This window comes from Callorhinus ursinus, unplaced genomic scaffold (assembly GCF_003265705.2).
Source record: "Callorhinus ursinus isolate GAN/ISIS: 27379988/994484 unplaced genomic scaffold, GSC_fseal_2.0 scaffold10, whole genome shotgun sequence".
In the NCBI taxonomy this organism is placed as follows: domain Eukaryota; kingdom Metazoa; phylum Chordata; class Mammalia; order Carnivora; family Otariidae; genus Callorhinus; species Callorhinus ursinus.
Genome location: NW_027397072.1, coordinates 36,569,969 through 36,590,169, shown reverse-complemented (window position 1 = coordinate 36,590,169; position 20,201 = coordinate 36,569,969). Strand labels below are relative to the sequence as shown.

The window sequence follows — 20,201 nt, the reverse complement described above, 5'->3', positions numbered from 1 at the left end:
GGCATTTGTTATAATAATGATTACAAATGAATATTAGTAACTAAATACATCCATCACAAAGTATTTGTCAATGAATATTATTTCTTAAATACATAATGTATCAGGACCTGTGCTTATTACTGCTGTGCATTATTCAACAATCTCAGTAATTCTATGATGCAGATACCGTAATTATTCAATGTATAGTTTGGGGCTCAGCAAGTTTCAGCAACCTGCTCAAGGTCACATGGGCAGAACACGCTCAGGCTCAGGTTTTGTCTTAGGGGACACCTGTATTTAAGGGAAAAGGAGCCCCAGAGGGCAATGAGAGGGCTGTGGGCAAGCGCAGGGTAGAGTGTTCTGCAGAGAAAATGACGCTCTTCAGCAGGCAGTAAATTCCATCTTCCCCATCTGGCAATGAGGAAACTGAGGCATAGGGAAGTTAAGAGACTTAGGCACAAAGAGACTCAAAACACCTGAGTCTCCCTTAAAACCCTATGGGTTTTTCAATATGTGGCTCTGTCTTTTGTGCTAATTTTGCACACCTCCCACCTACCCTGCCCCATGAAACTTCCATTTAGATAGACAGCAAAGGGGTTAATTTACACTTTGGGTTTCCCATAGCTTAGCCACCCCTTTGCCCTCCCCTTGCCCCATATCCTTGGGAAGTAAGTTATCATAAGACCCAAATAACTTAGATGCTCATTAATTAAAATTAAACCCACAAGTAGCAGTTGTTGCTCAATCAGAAGCCACAAGAGAAACATTAAGAAGCAATTGACACCACGCTTTTGAAAATGCCAAGCACTGAATTAATAATTGCCCTCCATGTACAGGAAAGATAGGAGGTCATTTACATACTAAGTACCAGGAAATTTAAATTATATCTGTATTTATTCTGAACCTTTAGAAGGTTGAGTTTCTGTCCTAGTCTATTTAACACAAAGTGTAAAGAACTGTCATATTTTATTGAAAAGTATGTTTCAGTCATTCCAGAGACTGTTACTAGGAAGCCTGGAGACTGTGAATTTTTTTATTAGAAACTATCTTTTTTGGAATGTTTACTGTAGAATACTGTCCACCTGAGGTTGTGAACTTGGTGCGCTACACGAATTGGATCTCATCCACCCACCCTATCATGAGTCACATGCCAAGCATGGCCACATCACGTAGTTTTAGTAACTCACCCAGCATAGAAGACTGTGCAGATTCTGTTAAAAGTAGGAATATCGCTAAAGGCAACCTCTTTGTATGTTACAAGAAGGCCAAAATGACTCTAAATTTAAATTCAAATGCACATCATTAGTCATCAAAGAAATGTGAATGAAAACCACAGTGAGGCAGTATTATATACCCACCAAAATGACTAAAATTAAATATACTGACATCATCAAATGTTGAAAGGATACAGAGCAACCAGAATTCTCATACTTGTGGATGAGGTGTAGAATGGCAAAACCACTTTGGAAAAAGTTCTCATAGTTTCTCATAAAGCTAAAAAAAAACCAAATACCCTATGACCCAACAATTCTACTCCAACTATTCACCTTAGGGAAATAAATACATATATTCACAAAAAGGCTTGCATATGAATATTCACAGTAGATCTACTTGGAAGAGTGAAACATTGAAAACATTCCAAGTGTCTCTCCATCAATAAGAAAATGGAAAGCAAATCCTAGTATATCCATAAAATAGACTACTACTCAGCAATAAAAAGGAACAAGTTAACTACACACGACAACATGAGTGAATCTCAGAAAGCATTATGCCATGTTAATAAGCCAGCTACAAAACAGTACATACGTACAGTTCCACTTATATAACATTCTAAAACAGGAAAGACTAATCTGTGGTAGAAAAGTATCAGATTAGTGACTGCATCTGGGGTGGTGGTCACAGGAACTGACTGAAAAGGGACATGATAGAACTTTCTGGAGTGATGTTGATGACCTATAAATTAACAAGAGTTTCGGTTATACATGTGCACACACTTGTTAAAATTCAGTGAATGCACACTTAAGAGTTATGCATCTCATTGTATGTAAATTCTACATAAGAAGAAAAAACATATAGCCAAATTTTGAACTCTAGTTAATGATGTTCATGCTGAATTATTTAGAAAGTATGCTGATGTCCGCTGTTTACTTTGAAATGCATCAGAGAAAAAAAGATGAATTGATGGGTGTGTTAAGGAATTGATGCATGGATATATATGGGATGTAACAAGCACAGTAACAGGTTAATAGTAGAATCTAGATGGTGGGTGTTTAAATATTCACTAAAATTCCTTTAATTTTGCTCAATACTGGAAAATGTTCATAATATACTATGGCAAAACATTCAAGTATAATGCAGAATCTTCACTTTCCTCAACTCCCACAGTCTCCTAAGGATCCGTGGAGTGATGAGAGCAGCCAGAGCTCCAGTGGCAGCCCCGTGGTTGAGGGGGAGAGCAGCACTCATCAGGACAAGAAAGGACAAGATAGATGGAGCTGTTTGCAGAACCAGGCACAGCCCCGCTCAGAGCCAAGCCCTGCCTCCCGCCCCTAGTCTCGTGAAGACTTCTCAGTACCATCACCAATTCCTCCCATAGTCCACATGAAGGGGTAGTTTCTGGGTGTCTACACAAATGACAGCCTACTTGGAGGCATTTCAGGGCACCAGGAAGTTCTCAGCCCATCTTTCTTCATGCCCCCACTTGCTCATGGGACCTTCTCTCATGAGTGGTCGGTATGACTGCCATCCGACAGCTCTACTTGACTATAAGTTCCATAGGCCTGTGAACCCATAGTCACTACTGTGTCGCCAGTGCCTAGAGAAGTGCCCCATACACTGGAAACACGTTGGATGAAAAGGTTTTTCTCAATATACATAAAAATCACAGCAAGGTTTTGGGACTTAAGTAGATAAACACAGACAGACTGAATCAGTAAAACCTGGATGTGTGGGGGAGAGATGTGTACTGTTTCAGAGTTTAATAACAGACAAAAAAAAATGGACTGGAACTTTCCAAATATTTACAATTGGAATACTGCCTTTGGCACATCTCAAGTCTACCCTGGAAAATTTGCTAGGAATATAGATTTGCATACGGGTGAGGGGTTTTGCTTTCAAAATGATGGAAGCAAGCCCTGCTCTGCTATCTGGAAAAGAAATGAAAGGGCAGATGATTTGCTGCCAATTTGGGAACAAGTTTCCTGAATGGATGGAACTGATTCTGATGGGAATTATACTGTTCTTTCAACTCCTTATATGTTGGAAAATTTTCAAACTAATAAATTGGGGGAAAGCTAACAGTACTACACAATGCTCATTCAGAGCTAGACAGATTAAAAAGATGTACTGACTTTGTAGAGCATGCAAGGACAAATTGAGACATCACAACTAATAGAGACTTAATTGAAACAGTCCTAGAATATGGGAGTTGATGTTTTCAAGCTTTAAGATAGATGGTGGTTGGGGGCGCTTGGGTGGCTCAGTCAGGTAAGCATCTGATTCTTGATTTTGGCTCAGGTCCTGATCTCAGGGTTGTGAGATCGAGCCCCACATCAGGCTACATGCTGGGCATGGAGCCTGCTAAGATTCTCTCTCTCCCTCTGCCTCTGCCCCTCCCTGCCACTAAAAAAAAAAAAAAAAAAAAAAAGATAGACTACAGTTTGAATAAACAGGAACCTGGGCAGTAGTAAAAAAAGAAAAAAAAGAAAAAAGGACTACAGATTTCCTAATTTTATTTTATGCCAACAGATATGAAAAGTCCCACACACTATTATTTATTGTGTTTCCCATGTTTTTAATCAAGATTGTAAGATGACATTGTCTAATATTTCCTTGGAAATTAGTTCAACACATTTTGCTTATGGAGACCAATAATCCGCCTCCAAATAAAAATAACAATTTAAAAAATACACAAAAGTTTAAAAGCCACAATAAACCCCTTAAAAATAGAATAAAGGAAACAACATATTTATGATCATAAATGAATGAAGTAAAAAACAAAGAGAAGATCAACAAAGAGGAAAGCTGCTTGTTTAAAAAAACAAACAAAAAAACAGACAAATATCCAGTAAGATTAAGCAATAATAAAGAAGAGAAAAAGTGTAAGAAATAAATTTAGGAATGACAAACGGGACATAACTACAGATCTAGCAGCAGTTTAAAAGATAATCAGAGCATAGTATGAAAAACCTTATACCAATAAATTCAAATCCAAATAATCAATTCCTAGAAAATATTATTTATGAAAACTGACACAAGAAGAGAAAGCCTAAATGGTCTTAGAACAATTAAACTACAGTTGACTCCTGAACATTGTGGGGGGGGCTGACTCCCGTGCAAGAAAAAATCTGCATATAACTTTTGACTTCCCCAAAATTCAACTACAAATAGCCTACTCTTGACTGGAAGCTTTATCAATAACAAAAACAGTCAACACATATTTTGTATGTTGTATGTATTATATATTGTATTCTTATAGTAGCGTAAGCTACAGAAAAGAATGTGTTATTAAGAAAATCATAAGGGAGAGAAAATACATTTACAGTATTGTACTGGGTTTACTGAAGGGAGTCCATATGTAAGTGGCCCTGTGCTGTTTAAACCCGTGTTGTTCAAAGGTCAAGTGCAATTGAATCAGTAGTTTAAATATTCCCCCAGGCCCAGATAGTTTTCAGATAACTTATCAAATTCTCCCACAAAATAAGAAACTACTCCCAAAATATCTTTGTGAAACCAGTAAAACTCGATATAAATTGAAATCAGGGAACTACAAGAAAGGAAAACAGTAGGCCAATAAGTAAACAAAAACCCTAAAAACAACACTAGCAAGCCAAACTCAGGAAAACAGAAAAATGACAACACAGCATAGCAAAATTGAATGCTTCTCAAGCATGCAAGAGTAGTTTAACATTAAAAGATTTACGAGGGTTATTTATCACATGAACAAACTACAGAAGAAATATAACATTTCAATAGAAGCAAAAAATCATTTGCAGGAAAATTCATCACCTAGTAATGACAAAAATATGTTTAAAATAACAAGTGGAGCTTCTTTAGGAAGTTAACATGTGTCTATCAAAAACTTCAGCAAACATCATTCTTTCTTTTTGCAAACATCATTCTTAGTAGTGAAATGTTAAGCTAATTCTTTTTAAAACCAGGAATAAGACCAAAGAATACCTTCTACATGAAAAAGAATAAAAGGGAATAGCAAGTGGAAAGAAAGAAATAAAAAGTCATCATTTGCAGATGGTATGATTGTGTATGGAGAAAAGAATCTATACACACAGAAGAAATTATTTTTTATGGTGAGGTTTATATACAAAAGTGAACTATATAATAAATGGGCAACAACAAAAACATAATTTTTTAAAAGTATTCCTTTTACAACAACAAAATCATAAAGTACCTAGAAATAAATCTATCAAAGGATATATTATGTATAGAGAAAATTCTAGATTTCTAGAAAACATTTAGATTAAAATCCTTGACACAAGCATCAGTTTTATATATATGTATATATGTCAATTTTTCTGCAAATCTATAGATTTGATACACTTTCAAAGAAAATTACAATTTTTAAATATTGTGGTAAAATATATATAACATAAAATCTACCATTTTAACCATTTTTAAGAGTACAGTTCAATGGCATTAAGCACCTTCATACTGTTGTACCACCATCACCACCATCCATCTCCAGAACGTTTTCATCTTCCCAACCTGAAATGCTGTCCCCACTAAATAATAACACTCCCTTCTCTCCGCCTCCCACCCCCAGGTAACCATTTTCTACTTCCTGTCTCTATGAATTTGACTACCCTACATACCTCAATAAAACCACAGTCATAGAATATTTTCCTTTTGTGTCGGCAGGGTTTTTTTTTTTTTAAGAAACTTAACAAACTGATTCCAAAACTTATATGGAAGTGCAAAGGACCCAGAATAGCCAACACAACTCTGAATTACATTTTAGATATAATATAATATAATAATTATAAACCTAGTGTAATTGCAACAGTGTATTGTTGGATTAGGATACACAAACTCGGTAGGAACAAAGTAACCCCGAAATAGAAATTAATGTGAGTGCCAGGGCAGGCACTGCAGATCACTAGTAAAGGACAGTCTATTCAGTAAGTGGTGCTGGAACAGCTGACAATCCCTAGGGAGAAAAAAAAATGAAATTTGATCCCTTCCTCACACTACAGACAAAAATTTCTAATGGATTCAAGAACTAAATGTGAGAGGTGAAACTCTCAAACTTTAAAAAAAAATATTTTTATATATAAAGTATATATATATAATACATATATTTTATATATTTATCTTGTAGACAAGATAGAGTAAGTGTGGAGTATAAAAGATTGTAAATTCCACTATAATTTAAGAATTTATGTTAAAAGGCACCATAAAGAAAATATAAGACAAGGCACAGACTTGTAGAAGGTAGGTTGTAACATCTGTAACAACAAAGGATAGGAAAAAAAAAAGATCAGTACTAATAAAAAAAAAGAAAAAGAAAAATTGGCACAACCCATGGACAGGCATTTCAAATGAGAGGAAATATAAGTGGCAAATAAACTTGTGAAAGCATTTTCAACTTTAACAGTAATAAGGAAAATGCAATTTAAAGTCACAGTGAGAGATCTTTATACATACGTATATACACATACAGTACTGAAAAAATTAAGACTGATAAAACCACGTGTTGGTGAGGATGCCGGTTCCACAGGACACACGCTGCTGGTGAAGGTATAAATTTGTACAGTGACTTCGAAAGATAATTTGTTACTATCTAGTGAAGTTGAACGTTGGCGTACCCCACGACACAGCAATCTCACTCCTAGGTAATATATACAACAGCAACACACTGCAAATCACTAATGGGTCATAAAATCAGTTTAAAGGATCGAGATCAGTGTTTTTGAAAAAAAACAACAATTGAAAATTATCACAGACCATCACGAGTAATAGGCTAAGCATTGTTTCATGAGATGTTTGCTCCAGTGGTGTCTGCTAGGTGTGTGTGGAGGCGGGGGCTCTATGGATGTGTGGGTGTCAGTGGTTGATGTAAAATTTATTTCTTATTCTGAGTCACAGCAACTAAATTTGAAGGCCCTGTAGAAACTCTTAGACATATTCCCCAGAGAATGTCCAAGATTTTCCGTAAGAGATTTGTGCCAAATATCAAACACACAACCCAAATGTCCACTGATATTGGAGATTAGAATGGGTAAGTAAATTGGGGCATATACACACGATGAAATATTATAAACAAAGAGAACTGTTCTTCATCTACACATACCACAACTCAGATGAATCTTAGAAACAAAATAGAGTGACAACAGGAAGCTACACCATACCACATACATTACCCCTTATTTATCAAGCCTAAAGACAATACTAAAAAATCAATAAAAACAAGCACAAGCATGGATCCTGAAGCCAAACCACCTGGGATCAAATCCTAGCTCTGTGGCTCACTAGTGCATAACCTTGGGCAAAATACTTAACCTTTATGCCTCAGTCTCCTCATCTGTGAAATGGAAATAATAACCTACCTCATGGGGCTTTGGGAATGAAAATCTCTAGTGTTTGGAATATGAACACACAATAAAGAAGGAACAGGAGTAGAATAAGAACAGAATTAGCAATGTTCTGGTTCTCCAGTTGGGGGGGGTGGGGGCATGATCGCCGATGCTACATAATTCATGTACTTTTTGTATATATGGAATATTTAAAATTTCAACAAGAATGAGTTGTGCCATGACAAGGCTCCATGCGCTCAGGCCCAGTAGTAAGACACTGAGGGCCAACGGTGGTGCCAGCCTAAGCAATGACGTACCTGGTTCTCAGCTTGTCACTCCCAGACTCAGCACAGTTTCGGAGCCAGCTGAAAAGTGGCTTCTCTTTATGCTCTTTGGTGTATTGAGCCAGCAGTTCCCGCACCACAACCTGTGCAGACAGTTTATCATTCGTCAGTCCTTTGTCAAGAATGTAAAAAAATGTTAGAGTGTCTTGAAATGCTGTAGCCAGATAAGGTCCAGTTGCTTCTAGCAAAGTCCTTGGAAGGAATCAAATATCCTTCCGGAGGCCTCTGCCATGGCAAATGTGTGGTGCTTCCACTACCACTGTCAATCCCTCCCCCATGGCCAACTTGACTAACCAGCTAACTACTTACTGCTTGCTCTCTCCCACCTGAGACATCAGCCTCTAAGGCCAGTCCTGGGACCCAGTATTCTAGCTGACACTTCAAATAAAACCTATTTGCCTTCCGTGAACCAGATAGATGGATGGTCTGTTTTCTTTTTTGCTTCTAATATTCTATGGTTGATTACGCCTTTGGGGAACAGTATTAAATTGTATACATACAACAAGCTCCATCAATCTTCTCGTCGGCAGCTTTAGAGTTATAATTTGGTCCTAAATCTGCATGCTTTTCTGGTTTGGTTTAAAGAAGATGTGCATGTCTAGCCTGCTACACACAGAGGCCCAGTTGACAGTTGGCAGCAAGTGCTAGCCATGTCTGTAAGGCCACCTTGGACCAACCTGCCTCCCAAGCCTCTAGCTGACCGCCATGGTGCGAGTGGGCCCAGGCTTGGGTGGCAGAGGGATGACCCCCTATGAGCTCAGCCCAAACTGCTGACCCGCACAACCATGAGCTAACAATTGTGTGTTGTTTTAAGTTACTCCATTTTGGGGTGGTTTGTTACATAGTAATAAATAGTTGATTCAGTCACATACAAAACTAACTTTAGAATATTTCCTTCTTTGTTTCAGATACATTGATGTTTTTATAGAGATTATATAAAATGTTATATATACTTTCAATCAACAGTATATCATAAATGACATTTTTGGCTCACATTGCTGTCTCTCATTCTAGTTATCTGTTTAATGGCTGTATAATATTTTTGTTTAGAACCATCATAGCTAATGAGACATTCCCATTCACTTAGATATTTAGCTTGTTTCCAATTTTATACTGTCATTAATTACTTTGATATCAATATATTCAAACAGCATTCACTGTCCCCCCCCCTTTTTTTTGGTTATTACCTAAGAATAAATCTCATGAACCCAACTGATGCAAAGATCCTTATAAAGGGCCACCCTGCCTATAAGAGGGATCCTGGAAACTTGTCAAGGCATATTTGCCTAGGGGAACTTTATTGGCAGTGCTGGGAAGAGCCAGTCACACAATGCATGGGACAGTTTCAATCTGCAGAGGACTGTGCCACATCCAGTTTCCTGCCCAAATCCACGTACTCAAACCCATACAGCCAACTGATAGCCCAGAGTCTAACTCAGTTACACCAAAGTTTTAAGGTTCTTCCCATCCAAGCCTATGGAAGGCTTAAGCTCCACTGCCCCCTAAAGTTAGAGAAGGCCATAGGACTTGCTTTAGACCAGTGACATGCAAGCTGGTGTGATGTTCCCAGTTATGACAGGTTCCTAACCAGGGGCTGCAGTCTGCTGGAGGTTGCCATGGTAATCCCACGCAGGCATTGTCCTCTATATTGTTATGTTTATTATAAATTCCTTTTGTTTCTTTGAAGTATTGTCTTGAATTCTTGAAATTATTAAGTTATATTATCCATGATTTCATTTCAGGATAGTAAAGGTGGTATAACAAAATATTTTTTATAAAAAAGAGGGCATTAGGTCTAGTATGTTTAAGAATCACAGTACAGGGGCGCCTTGATGGCTCAGTCGGTTAAGCATCTGACTCTCGATTTCTGCTCAGGTCATGATCTCGGGGCTGTGGGATCGCGCCCCGCATTGGTCTCTGCACTCAGCATGGAGCCTGCTTCTCCCTCTCCTTCTGCCTTTCCCCTCCTCGGTTCTCTCTCTCTCAAATAAATAAATAAAATCTTAAAAAAAAAAGAATGACAGTACAGTATCATGGGTCAAGGATGTGAATATTTTTAAGCCTGCTGCTATATGAAATAAGTGTAAAAATCAAAACACTCCCAGCAACGGGGGGAGATTAACTAATTTTAACTAGAATTAAAATTAAAATTATATAGCAATCAAGTTTCACTGACACATCACTAGGATTAAGATTTACACTGTTTTTGCGAATCCATTACATTTATGATGGTTTTAACTCCATCTCCCTCTTGTTACAAGAGCAACATCATTCCAAGCATTAAAAATTCCTTTCTCTGATTTCCACCCTTCCATATCTTTACCTTTCTCTATATTTCTCCATAGCATTTATTGCTGCCTGATGATCTAGAGCAAAGCAACTTGTCTCCTGGTTTGTCTTTCTACTGTCCAGAAGGTAAGCTCCCAGAGGTCACAGTTTGCTCATCCTTACACCATCACACAATGGACAACACAGAGTTGAGAGCGGAGGAGTCTTTCTTGAATGAATGAACGAATAAATAAATAAATCCCCTTCCTGTTTTCAATTTTTTATCCAATCTCTTCAATTCCTTGATAATTCCTTTAGCTTTTGTCACTACTTCCACCTTTCTGATTTAAGCAACTTAAATCAGAAAAAAAAAATTCACTCTAACTAGAATTAAAATTAGAATGATGTAATAATCCAGTTCAGGCATTAAACTTAAGAGAAAAGACAGACAAATGGGGCTCTGGCAGATTAGTCATTTTGGATCTTTGCTCCCTTTTCTTTCCTTTTTGTTCCTTGCTCTTGGCATCTTTCCTCCTTTTCTAGGTCATAAGACAAGAAAATATCATTTTAAAAGTGAGTTTATTTCCTGCTGTTGACACTCCCTTGGTAAAAGATTAAATGATTGAAGCTATCAGCTGCCATGGGGTTTGGGCATTACAGTCTCTAAACCCAATACGTTATTTGATAAATGACCAGAGAGAGGCAAAGAGATCAGTCACAATCTTGACTGGGCATGCGACAAAAATGTGCTTGTTTTCACTCACAGATGTGCTCCTAAATACATTCTAATATGCTATTATGTGTGTGTGTGTGTGTGTGTGTGTGTACATATACATATATCAATTTTTTAACTTGCTATTTTAAAATAATTATAGACTCACAAAAAGTTGAAAACCTAAAATAGTACAGAGAGGTTTTATCTAGTCATCACCCAGCTTCCCCCCAGAGTGATATCTTACACAGCAATAGTGATTACCCAAATCAGGAAATTCAATACAATTTTACTTGTAGTAGAGGTTTCATTATTTGAAAATGAACCCAGTAGTAGATCATTTTGTAAAGTGAAAGAAATATTATCTTTTTGCAATACAAGTGATTACATTCTTATTTAAGTCTGGTGTTTTGAATACTCACACAAGATTTTCTTAAGACAACTTGTGATGTTATTTCTCTCTAGGTGACTGTTTTTGTGGTCGTGTTGTTTCTGTGGTTATTTACAGAGTTCTCTGGTTCTATATAAGAATACTCTTTATTTTCTTCTATATACTTGATTAATCCCCAGTGCACCTGCTCAGGAGCCCCTTTCTTAAGGGAACTCTAGGGGCTGGGTAGTCAGAACAGCCATGTGCTTGCCTTTTAAAAAAGATCCCATCTGTAGGAGGAATCACGCTAATCTGCAGCCAACATTTGGAAACTATGAGCCTAAGCAATTGTGCAGAATGACATCATAAACATGCATTTATAATGAATATCATATGCATCAGGCAACACTGATTATATAACATCAATGAAAGTTACTTTTTTTTTAGGTCAAATGGCTTTTTTTTTTAAGATTTTATTTATTCATTTGAGACACAGAGATACAGAGAGAGAAAGTATGAGCAGGGAGAGAGGCAGAGGGAGAAGCAGGCTCCTTGCTGAGCCAGGAGCCCGATATAGGGCTCGATCCCATGACTCTGGGATCATGACCTGAGCCGAAGGCAGACACTTAACCATCTGAACCACCCAGGCGCCCCCAAATGGCTTTTTAAGGCACCTATGAAGCAACTAGCATTTCTACATACTAAGTATTTCACTGATTTATGCCAGGTACAGTGAAACTTGGATGAAAAAGTCTAACAAGTAGTATCTGCTGCCAAGACAGAAATATTGAGAGCCAATTAGAATAGAAAACACGGTGTCTACGGAAAAGCCACCAGACATCATCCATTATGTAATAAGGATGAGCCAGGAAGTGGGGCTGCACTCAGGTTTGCACCACGTAGGGTGATGGGGCTACTTATGGCACTGGGGCCCAAATCATGCCCTAGGCATGACCGGCTATGTCATTTGGAGACCAGTGCCAAGTGAAAATGCAGGGCCCCTTGCTCAAAAATTAGGAAGAATTTCAAGATGCTGAGAGCAGAGTGTTAAACCCCAGCACAGGCCCTTCTGAGTGTGAGGTCCCATATGACTGTCCAGGTTTCCCCCCATGAGGCTGGACCTAGCCCTCGGGGTCTCAGTAGGACTGCCGACACAAACGTCACCGCATGTCCCATGTTTCTATTACATCGACATCTGGCAACCCTAGGCTCCTGATGGCAGCTCAGGTGTCACTCAGGGTATGAGACTGAAGAAAAAGCCAAGCGGACGTGATTCTCTAAGCCCTTAACTATTTTCCTCTGTTAGGTGCTGGACATCCCATCAAGGTGAGATTTCTTTGAGGGGAACCTTTAAAAATTCCCTGGATAGAAGAAAAAGAAGAAAGGTGGGAAGGGAGGGAGGGAGGGAGGGAGGGAGGGAGGGACAGGAGAGGTGAGGAGAAGCGAGGAAGAGCTCTTCTAACACAGAAACCCACGTGTACAATGCTCTGAGCAACTGTTGGGCCTTAAACATGGATCTGAACTTCATACTTCAGGAGGATGGACGGATCCAAAGCAGTGATGTAAGCCCAGCAAAAATTCATGCACTGCTCAGTAGAACTTAGGAGTGGTCAGTTTTTCGGTTTGATTTTTTGTTGTTGTTAAATCTGGATCAAATTTAACTTATTTTCCCCATGTCTCCTCCCAGTAGGAAATAAAATACATCCCTGTGGTTTCCTTCCTTCATGCCACCCACATTTATGGAGTGCGCACTGTGTGCAAGGCACCTACTGCCTATATTGAGTATAGCGGGGATTACAGAGATGACTAAGAATTATCTGTCCCTCAAGTGGCACAGATAAGCTTCATCCACTCGTTCACTCATGTGTTCAATACCTAATAGTAACAACCGCTATTTTTTTTTGAGCACATACTAAGGCTAACGATCTGTTCCAAACTCTACGTGGAATGACTAATTGAATCCTCCTGACAACTTTGGGTTGTTAGCAGAATCATCCCGTTGCCCAGAAAAGGCAACTAAGGCCTAGAGAGGTTAGGCAAGTTGCCAGGCTCACAACTGCTAGGAAGTGGTGGAGCTAGGACTTAAGCCCAGAGCCCATGCTGTTAATAATTGCACACCTGCACTGCACCCCCTGTGTGCCAGGCTCTGTGCTGGGCACTGGGGGTACCGAGAGAATGCAAGAAGCCAGTGTGCTGGGGAGACAGTCAGTAGGACGGAATAATGGGATGAGGGTGACAGAGGGTAAATGCAGAGTTCACTGCGTGCAGCGGGCGGCAGCACAGGGAGGGGCACCGGCAGCCAAGCCCCTCACACTTGACGACAGTTCTGCCGCTGAGAAGGAACTGGGGAGGGGAGACAAGGGCTTTCACCCTGCAGGCACAAGCATGGAGAAGCATGGGCGCCTGGAGTGTGCAGCTGGCAGGGGCTGGCTGCGGAGAGCCTCGGCTGCCAGCCCTAGGAGCTGACTCCGTGCCCAGGGGCGTGGGGAACCCAGTGGCAAGCCAGAGCCGCAGACCTGGAGGCTGAAGTGAAGTAGCAGGAGGCTGCCTGATGAGCCATCCCTGCTGTCGGAATTCCTGACCCACAGAACCCATGAGCGCCTTGAAGTGCTTGTGGTTTTATGCCAGAGTTTGGAAGCCCGGCTAGTGTGTTTAAGCAGCAACAGACAGCAGGACAGGAAATTCTTCCGGTCGCCATTGACCCTTTATCCACTTCTTCCATTCTCTACCTCTCTTTTTTATCCCCTCCCCTGCCTGTCTTCCTCCTTCTCCCACCCCGTCCCTTCTCTCCTTCCATATCTGCTCACTGATTTGCCTTTAGAAGTATCTTTAAGCCACGAGGCCAGACGGCATTCCATGCACCTGGACCCCATTAAATCAGGCAGCTCTTGCCATGTACTGGCTCTCACCCTGAGCTGCCGGGGCCCTGGGCCGCACCCGGGCTCTCCCACCTGGGTCTTGCTCTCCTTCCATAGATTCAACTCAATCTTCTGCTCTGGCGCTGGACAGAGCCTTCCCGCTTTCTGCTTCCACCCTGATCTAGACTCTGCTTGTACAAGCACTGCGCATAGCTACAAGGAAAGCCCTTTGCCTGGCCCAGCCCAAACCAGGCCCCTTGCATCACAGGCACCCACAAAGCCTTTACTGAGCATCTATTATGTGCCCTGCACTGTCCTAGCAACAAGTTAACATTACTGAGTTTTTCATCATATGTGCCAATAACCACAGTTAACGCTTTGCCTGTGTTCTCTCATTTAATCCTTATAACATCCCTATAGCGTCTGGGTTATCACCCCCACTTTTAAAATGTGGAAAGGGGGACTCCAAGAGACAAGGAACTTGTCTCTATTTCATGCTATATAAATAAGCTCTATATAAATATGGACTCTATTAAAGAAACCCTGTAAATAAAATGATGGACACATTGACCATGGAATTTGTAACCAAATGGAGAATAAGCAACAACAGGACACAGCCTTGAGTGAGCCCCTCCTGTGCGCCGAGCGCTTGATGGGAGTAATTACAAGAGTCTTACAAGGTGCGGATGATGCCTGGGGTGCAGGTGGGGGCTCAGAGAGGCTAGACCAAGTGTTTTACAATCAGTGTGGGCAAACCTGGCCTCTGTGGCCTCCACCTGGGCCTCCAAGGAGGCCTTCTTCCAGAGCCCCCTCCTTTGCAGGTTCTGTAGTGACAGATCAGATGGGGGGACTTCCTGCAGCTAGAGGTCAGCCTCAAACCTTGAAGCCTGGCAGGCAAACTCTCAGGAATGCGCTGGACTGCAGGAAAGGAACTCTTAAAGCTTTCCTGCTCTCCTCATTCCTCCCCGGGGATGGGTACAACCTCATCCATCGGCTTCTGGGGCCATGTTTGCTAGAGCAGAAGCTTTCAAAGGAGGTAAGCAGGTGAGGGCTAGGAGGTCTGCACCTCCCAAGTGCCAGGCTCTGTGGCTCAGCGTACCCCACAGACATGCTTTCTTTGACCTCCCCTTGCCCGCCCTTTCACATTAAGAACAAATGATGTGTTTCCTCTTCTCTTGAAAAATTGGAATTTCTGGAAAGCCTGAACCCATGTTCCCTTGAGGCAACAGTCAGTGGGAAGTAAGCAGCAGCAGCCCCCTAGAAAGGGCCGGGGCCCACGTCTGCCCCAGTGCTCTGAGATTTCAGGGGCCTGCTGCAGTTACATGGGTCTCTTCCTGGCCCTGAAGACCCTTGATCTGGTAACCCGCACTGTGGGCCTCATCAAGGGTGCTAAGGATCACCATGCAGCTGCTGTAAGGAGCCTGGGAGTGGGCCCCTGACCACCCCCCTGCCCTTTCCCATTTCCTGACCTCATCAATCAGCCCCCTGTGGCCAGCCCAGTTCTCCTTGAGTGGTGGAGCCCAGCTCAGGAGCATACCTACCTTGCAGGACAGGTGCTACTGGTCAGCTCTCTGCGACTTGCTGCCATTGGCCCCCACACAGTCTTTGCTTTCTGGCCCACACCTTCTCTCATTAAAGAGGTGGAAAATGCCCAGTGCTCATCCCCAGTTCCCATGCAGCTAGGGCACTGGCAAACTGCACGGTCTTGGCCAATGGGATCTCAGAGGAATTCAGCTGAGGGCTTCTGGGCAAGGTTTCTGGAATGCCCTCTAAGACGCAGATGAGACCACCCCAGAACCATTCCAATGTCAGTGGAGTTGAATGCTGGAAAGAGGCTTGGGCCTTAAGGGCAGACAGGCCACGGAGCCAGCTCTGGGGTTACCATGGAGGATGACACAAGTTCTTATGGTTTAGGCCATATTGGTGGATATTGTGTTACATGCAGCCAACTATGTCCTGACTGCTAACCCCATTGGCAGCTGGGTCCAAGTTGAACTCCCCGACTCTAGCTTGTCCACCTTCCCCAGTGCAGAGCTGCTGCTATTGTCCCAGGTCTTCTCAGCCCCATCCCCCAACCCTTGCCTTCCAACAGCTCTCCCTCCCCCTCTCCACGTGCTCCTCTCTGCCCCTTACAGCAAGTTTCCCTGCACACGCACATGCACACGCACACGCACATGCACATATGTCCAGCCTCTCCTGAAGCCCACCCCCTAACAACAACAAAATGTCCAGTGGAGTTGGTCGGAATAGATATTACTGGTATACTTATTTTCTTTTATTCAAAAGGGAAAGTAACTGAAGTTTTACCTCTGCGACTAAATAAATAAATACTAATGAGGAGAATGTTAAGAAAGGAAATCCTATGGCGTTTTCTATCTTGAGTAAGGCACAAACCCTTTCGGAAGGAAAACAAAAATTCTCCTTAACCCTCAATGTTGACTTAAGTTGTTTCAAATCATGTTACTTGAACATGTTCAAACATTTAACTAGATACAAACACCTTATGTTTGTGGCTCTCGTTCAATTATAAATTATGAAATTAAATACAAGCAAAACTATAAAACTAATGAGAATCACATCAACAGTCCTAAGAACATGTGGCAGACTGTTCTGCAGCATGAACTTGGCCCTCCCCGGCCATGTGGGTTCCTCTGGATGGGTTATGCCCATGCCTCTGAGACCCTTCCCCTTCCAATCTCTGCCTATGAAATCCTCCTTCAGCAGCACATCATAGTGCCCCTTGGCCTTCACTTGGCACAAACACATTGTTTTAGTCATAGAAAACCTACATTTGTTCTTTTTCATGGGTTCCTGGTGACCAAGGTGATATTATTTGGTGCCAAAGGGCTTGTAAATTTAAAGACAAAGGCTGGAATCCCACGGCAGTCTCTGGTTTTATGGTTGTTATTCAGACAATCTACATAACTCACTTAGACTATTTCTGTTTAGATTATCATCAAAATTAAAACAAATAATTAACACATTCTCGTAAAGAACTCATAGATCCCAACTTGAAAAACAATGCCAAAACCAATCTCGCTGTAGAGAGAATGAAGTCACTCTGGGGAGCAGAGAAATAAAGATAAACAAGTGGGCCAGCTTCAGAAAGCTCCCTCTCTCCAAAATCTCACACATGGGGTCCTTGCGGAGAGCTTTCAATATTTAGATGCTAAAACATCTGGTTTTGAAAAACATCTGGTGCCAGCTTCGTGTATTGGTCATTGGATTTAGAAATAGAAAAAGAGAATGCCTGTTCGAATTACTTTGCTTAGCTTTTCTAAGAGTGCATCACCCGAAAGTCCCTCCAAGTTTCCCCAAATGATCACATTTTGTAAATGCTTCATGTCAGTTCTATTCCCTAAGCAGAACTACAAGCTGTCCTCCTCACTCCATTTCAATGCCACCACCCTGGCCTGGACACCACCACCTTCCTTGAGGGTGAGACTGGGTCCCAAGCCCACTCTTGGCTGCTCTACCCATGGCCTTCACAGCCTTCACTAGGCCAGCCTCTGCATGCCTCTCTGGTCTCATTTCACACACCTCCCCTTAGTTCTTGCTGCCATCATTGGAGGTGATTCTGGGTGTAACTCCCCATCTGTAGGTCTTAGGGAAGATTCCTTGAACCATTTGCCCCTGATTCTGCTGGGTAAAGCAAGCTCTCAGCTTATCCCTTTGTTCTCTCTCTCTCCAAAAGCCCTCAGATTAGGAAGGCAGCTGATCCTTCAGGTAAACAGACGTATCATCCACAGCCCCATCACCTCTGTACTAGCTGTTCCTCTTGCCATCCAGATCTCAGGCACTTTAGAACTGATGTTCCATGGCCCTGAGATTGGGTTAGACCCAAACTTCACCTTTGATTTTAGGGATATCTGTACTTTTCTCCTTCTGCCATATCAACATCTTCATCTGCTGCTCAACTATAGCCAGAAGTCTGGGGCCCCAGAATGTTCTTTCTGGTTTACTGTGTGGGTCCTTCCAGGAGCAGGGGGAGTCCAGGTTTAGCAGCCTGAGGTCCTGTCCTCACCTAACATCGTACTGGTCCCAAGGCCCCATTCTAGCCCTTGAGGTTCTGCTCGTCTGGGAGAAGAATGTGGAATTCTCTTCAGTGGTAGGAGTGGGGAGAACGCTAAGGCTGGAGGGTGAGGGGTGTGTTTGTGTGCGCACCTGCGCACGCGCGTGTGCGTGTGTGTGTGTGTGTGAGAGAGAGAGATACACTGGTCTTTGTTCTCTCTTTCAGAGAGGACTTCCTTTCTTTGTTACTCTTCCTTCTCTTTCTTCACTTTCATATTTAAAGGAGGGATTTTTAAGAAAATTGTTTTTAAATATACCTGATTTTTAAAATTCAAGCCATACTAAATGGTCTTAAATAAAAAGTAAAAGTCTCTTGCCCAATGCCTTTCTTCTAAGACCTCACTCCATAAATAACCATTTTTAAGTGGGTTTTGTTCTGCTAGAAGGAGAGGCTTCCAAGCGTCAAGTTGAAACAGATTCTCCTGTCGTGTTTTGGTTTGCTTCATATCTGGAGCATGCTTTTCTTGAGTGGTTTTGTTTTTCCTAAAGTCTTAATGGACTCCCCCCGCCCCGCGCCTTGTTTCAAGAAGAAACATATGCCTTTTCCATCACATCACTAAGATCTTCCTGCTTTTTAATCATTCTATTTGTTGAACCCAAACCATTTCCTTCTGAAGCCATTCTTTTAATCCCTCCGACTTCCTGTTCTAACTGGGACTAATTGTGTTCCAGGCTCGCCACACCACTATTATCCAGGTATTTCTTTATACATACTCCTCCCCTCCTGGATTAGCTCCAGAAAGCATACATGTCTTTCTAATTCTTAATTCTCTTTATGCTTTTCTGCAGTTCATCTACAAGTAATGTTTTTCAGAAAGTGCATGGCAGGTAAATTTATTGAGCAATTCAATATCTGTAGGTCTTTATTTTGCCTCATATTTCATCAATAATTTGGCTAGCTATGAAATTTTACATTCAGGATAACTTTCTTCTGAATTCTAAAGGCATTGTTCCATTTTATTCTAGACGCTTGCCACTCAAAATGTGGTGTACAGACCAGAAGCCTCAGTATCACCTAGGCGCTTGCTGGAAATGCAGAACCCCAGAGCCACCCAGAATCTGAATATGAACAGGATCTCCAGGGATGTGTGGGTGTGTCAAACTTGAGAAGTGTTGTTCTAGCCTTCGGCACTCCTGCTTAAAGGGTTGAGTCAATCTTATCTCTTTTCTTGGCAAGTAATCTGATTTATTTTTTCAGTCTAAGGTTTGAGGACCCTCTTTTGGTCCTTACCCAGCGATATAAAATTCTCCAGGCTGTTTTTAGGCTGTGACCCTTTCCAGTGGGTCCTGCCAATTTCAAAACTTGTGCCTCCCTTCAGATCTGGGAAATTTTCTTCTTTTCTTTCTCTAATTTTGTCTGCCTATCTGTATTTTCTGTTTTCTTTTTCAGGAATGTCATTGATTTCCCCGATTGCTCATCCATATCTTTTATTTCCTCTTTATTTCCCTTCACTTGGTTTTCCTGATCTTCATTCTGAAAAAGTTTTCTCAAATTTATCCTTCAGCAAAATTTTAAAATTTTGCAAACGTTTGATTTTAATTTACTATGTTTCTCTGCACTATAGGTTACTATGGTTTAATGCTCATTTTCATAGCAGGCTGTTCTTGTTTTATAGATGCGAATGTTGTCACAATCTCGAAGGATACTAATTAGTTTTCATTTCTCTGTTTTGTTTCTTTAAGTGCCAGCAGTTGTTTGTTCATCTTGCTCCTTCATTTTCATGTTGCTGATTTTCCTTAAATGTCTGATCATCCTCCTTAGAAAATATTATGGAATTATTGTTCATTTGCTTAGGTATGATGACGGTATTGTGCTCAGTAAGAAACTGTCTTTATTTTAGAAAATGAATGCTGAAGTTTTTACAGATGTCTGCAATTTACTTTCACATGGTTACACATGCACGTGTGTGCGCACGTGCACACACACACACACACACACACACACACACACACTAAGAAAGAGGACATTTAGGGATGCCTGGGTGGCTCAGTCAGTTAAGCAGCTGACTCTTGATTTCTACTCAGGATGTGATCTCAGCATCCTGAGATCAATCCCTGTGTTGGGCTCCA

General features: G+C 41.3%; 1 protein-coding gene across 8 annotated transcripts in view; it reads right to left on the bottom strand.

The window, feature by feature from the left end:
- The window catches only part of ACOXL (acyl-CoA oxidase like), a 356,238-nt gene that overhangs the window by 106,564 nt on the left and 229,473 nt on the right, over positions 1–20,201 (bottom strand). For all 8 annotated transcript variants that reach the window (XM_025868175.2, XM_025868174.2, XM_025868176.2 and 5 more), the window contains one exon: positions 7,826–7,935. In XM_025868175.2, the coding sequence (XP_025723960.1) occupies positions 7,826–7,935 (110 nt within the window). The remainder of the gene's footprint in view (positions 1–7,825; positions 7,936–20,201) is intronic.